This window comes from Charadrius vociferus, unplaced genomic scaffold (genome assembly GCF_000708025.1).
Source record: "Charadrius vociferus isolate BGI_N301 unplaced genomic scaffold, ASM70802v2 scaffold461, whole genome shotgun sequence".
NCBI lineage: Eukaryota > Metazoa > Chordata > Aves > Charadriiformes > Charadriidae > Charadrius > Charadrius vociferus.
In genome coordinates this window covers 42859-46804 of record NW_009647020.1, presented here as the reverse complement: position 1 = coordinate 46804, position 3946 = coordinate 42859, and the positions used below count along the sequence as shown (strand labels likewise).

The following is a 3946-nucleotide window of genomic DNA, read 5'->3' as shown; positions in this document are numbered from 1 at the left end:
CCCACCCTCTTCCAGTTTATAGCCATTCCCCCTCGTCCTGTCACTCCATGCCCCAGTAAAAAGTCCCTCCCCAGCTCTCCTGGAGCCCCTTTAGGGACTGGAAGGCGGCAATAAGGTCTCCCTGGAGCCTTCTCTTCTCCAGGCTGAACAGCCCCAACTCTCTCAGCCTCTCCTCATCGCAGAGGTGCTCCAGCCCTCTGAGAGATGCTCAGACAACCCCCAGCCCCTTGGGGGACTGCAACCCACCTCAGCCCCGCTCCCCGACGCCCCTGGGGCCCACAGCTCCACTCCTAATCCCACTGGGAGTCCGCAGCAGCCCCCAGCCCCACTCCCCCGATGTCCATAGCCCCCGCCGCGGCCTGGAGCCGCCCCCCAGTCCCCCTGGTCCCACTCCTCCGCTTCTTCTTGGCAGCAGCCTTGGGTTCAGGAGCAAAACAGCTCTCTGGTACTGCCAGGGTATTTTGGCTGCTGCTGAGCGGCCTCAAGGTGGCCTCCAGTTCACAGAATGAATGCCAGAATCCCAGACTGGTCAGGGCTGGAAGGTCCCTCTGGAGATCATCCAGCCAACCCCCCCCGCCAGAGCAGGGGCACCTCCAGCAGTGGCACAGGACGGCGTCCGGGTGGGTTTGGGATGGCTCCGGAGGGGGAGACTCCCCCACCTCTCTGGGCAGCCTGTGCCACTGCTCCACTTCCCTCAAAGTGAAGAAGTTCCTCCTCGTGGTAAGATCGAACTTCCTATGGTCACGCTTGTGCCCGTTACCCCTCGTCCTATCACTGGGCACCACTGGAAACAGACTGTTCCCATCCCCCGGCACCCTCCCTTGAAGGATTTGTAGGTGTTAATAAGATCCCCCCTCAATCTTCTTTTCTCCAGACTGAACAGCCCCAAGTCCCTCAGCCTTTCCTCAGCAGAGAGATGCTCCAGTCCCCTCAGCATCTCCGTAGCCCTTTGCTGGACCCTCTCCAGCATATCCCTGTCCTTCTTGACCCAGGGAGCCCCGAACTGGACACAGTGCTCCAGATGTGGCCTCCCCAGGGCAGAGCAGAGGGGGAGGATGACCTCCCTCCACCTGCTGGCCACACTCTTCTTGATGCCCCCCAGGATGCCATTGGCCTTCTTGGCCGCCAGGGCACATTGCTGGCTCATGGTCATCCTGTTGTCCACCAGGACTCCCAGGTCCCTCTCCACAGAGCTGCTCTCCAGCAGGTCACCCCCAACCTGTACTGGTGCGTGGGGTTATTCCTCCCCAGACGCAGTACCCTACACTTGCCCTTCTTGAACTTCACAAGGTTTTTTCCCACACAGCTCCCGTGGTGTGCGGGGACTGTGGCCGTCATAAAGAAGTCCGATGACCTGTGGTGTTCTTCCCGAAGAGTCTCGTTTCACACGGAGCAGCTCAGCACCAGCAGCTGAAGGAGCTGAAGCCTCAGGCCGCAGGAGCTGACCAAACCTAAACTTTCTGATCAAACTGATGCTGCAAACACAGAACTTGCTGAATCGGGCAGTTGGGAGCGGAATGAAGAAGAGAAGGATGAAGGAAACAGTTCATAGAATCACCGAATGGTTTTGGTTGGAAGGGACCTTTAAAGGCCACCGAGTCCCCCACCTGCCCTGGGCAGGGACACCTCCCACCAGCCCAGGTTGCCCACGTCTAGCCTTGAACACCTCCAGGGATGGGGCAGCCACAGCTTCTCGGGGCAACCTGCCCCAGGGGATCACCACCCTCAACGTAAAATATTTCTTCCTTAGATCTAGTCCGAATCTCCCCTCTTTTAGTTAAAAACCATTAGCCCTTGTCCTATCGCTGCAGGCCGTACTAAAAAGTCTGTCCCCAGACACACTTCTTTTAAGCGCCCTTTAATTACTAAAAAGCCGCAATAAGGTTCCCCGGAGCCTTCTCCTCCCCAGGCTGAGCAACCCCAACTCTCCCAGCTTGTCCTCCCAGCAGAGGGGCTCCAGCCCTCCAACCATTTTTGTGGCCTCCTCTGGACCCGCTCCAACACGTCCGATCTCCAGAGAATGAGGTCGCTTCAGAAGAAGCGAAAACCAGTAAGAAATCAAGAGACTACCGGTCGGAATTAAGGGATTGGACTTGGGGATCGGGTGACGGGTGGTAGGGGTATAACTGGGGGTATGATCTGGGGTAGGGTCCCTCTCCGGAGGCACCCAGCTTGAGTTGTCACCTGAGGACTCATCAAAGAGGAACTGGTGCGTGGGGGTGAGCGTGCGATGAGGCACTGGGGCAAAGCTCTGCGTACAGCAGGATGGCCATACGGTGGTGCGAGTGAAACCCCGCTGGATGCAGAAACTCCCACGTGCACCGGGGACGATCGTGCAACACAAACACTGGTGTGCACAGAAACCCCCGCCCATCAGGAACAATGGCGCACGCGTGGCTCCATGTACCGCCGTTCCGGACAAGGTTCCAGCGTGCAACTTGCCCTCACACAGACCCCCATGCCAGGCAGGGGGGCAGATCCAAAGCAGGTTCCCCCCCAAAAAAATGCGTGGCGGGGGGCTGGGGATCTGCAGAAACACCTTTTATTTTGTCGTCTTGTCTTTTTTTTTTTTTTTTAAAGAGAGCATACGTCCCCCGCGTGCTTCTGCCCCCCCCTGCCACTATGGAGATGGTGGGGACAAGGATGTTTTGGAGGTCCCCTGCCACCCGGCGGGGGGCACTCACCCTGTAGCAGTGGGTCAGGGTGCCCCCACATCCTCCACCCAGTCCCTCAGAGGGGTGACAGCCGTCACGGGGCCCTGTCACAGCTCGGGGGTGGCGTCGGTGTCGGCCTGTCCCATCGGCGCGGGCAGGCGGAGCTCAGCATCATGGCGGCTGAGGGAAAAGAGACGGCCAACGGCCAGCAGCGCCAGCAGCGCAACCGCCGCGCAGAGACCGAACATGCTCCTGGTGCCCGTCTGACGGTCGCTGTCGTGGAGAACCAGTAAACCCAGACAGGCCAGTAAGTTCAGCGGGAGGCGAAACCAGTTCATCACCCCCAGGCGATCCTTCTCTGGCACCACTTTCTGTCGGAGGAAACCCATGGCGGGGAAGTAGAGCCCACAGGAGAGTTCAATGAGGAGGAAGGCGAGGAAGGACTCGGACGGGCTCTCCTGGCTGGGGTTCGTGGAGAAGGTGAGCATGAAGAGGGAGAAGAAGACGAGGAGGACAGCGAGGGAGAGGAGGTGGACGGGCTGGAGGTGGTACCTCTTGGAGATGGCCAGGTGGTAGACCGAGGAGCCCAGCATGCTGGCGGCCATGAAGCCAGAAAAGACGATGCCCAAGGGAGCACCATGGGGATCCAGGACGGGAGTCCAGAGGAAGATGAAGATGTAGATGACGCTTTCAAAGAGAGCCTGGATGGTGCCTAGGAGAAGGACACGCCGGTCGGAGAGGAGGCACTTCAAACCGTCGCCACAGGTTTTAGAGAAAGCTCGTTTCTTCCCGTAGTTTTCATCCCAATTTTTCACGGCAAAGACCCCTGACAGCACCAGGAGGGGAATGGAGACCATGAACGGGGCCACTGGGCCCAACCCCAACCACTCAGCGAAGAAATCGGCTGTCCCCCCAGCCCCCACGGCGATGACGTTGTTCCAAAAAGCCGCCCGGGAGAAGGTGACGGTGATCCACTCAGTCGGAAAATCGTACCGCTCTACGTGCTCGTGGACATACCACGCCTCAAAGGCGGAGAAGAGCAATGCCGTGGACAACCCCCCTAAAACTCTCCCCGCCGCCAGCACCAGATAATCCCGGGAGAGTTTGGCCAAACAACAAATTGAGTAGGTGAAAGAAAAAAGGACGCAGGATTTTTTCCGACCCAGTCGATCTACTAGAGAGGAGGACACCAAGCCGAAAAGGACGCTGGAGGCAAAGCCGCAGACGTAGAGGATGGCGATCTGTCCCTCCAAGAATCGGTAGTGCTGGTAGAGTTTATACAGGTAGGGTCC

At 58.7% G+C, this 3946-nt stretch overlaps 2 protein-coding genes across 2 annotated transcripts in view; both read right to left on the bottom strand.

Annotated features, from left to right (window-relative positions):
* The window catches only part of MAPK15 (mitogen-activated protein kinase 15), a 28957-nt gene extending 26497 nt beyond the window's left edge, over positions 1 to 2460 (bottom strand). Inside the window, exon 1 of the mRNA XM_009895484.1 lies at positions 2449 to 2460. Within this exon, the coding sequence (XP_009893786.1) occupies positions 2449 to 2460 (12 nt within the window). The remainder of the gene's footprint in view (positions 1 to 2448) is intronic.
* A 301-nt stretch (positions 2461 to 2761) lies between these two features.
* MFSD5 (major facilitator superfamily domain containing 5) lies at positions 2762 to 3946 on the bottom strand (the record flags this gene model as incomplete). Its single annotated transcript, XM_009895483.1, has 1 exon — positions 2762 to 3946. A coding segment is annotated over one exon (1185 nt), but the record flags the coding sequence as incomplete, so codon positions are not given.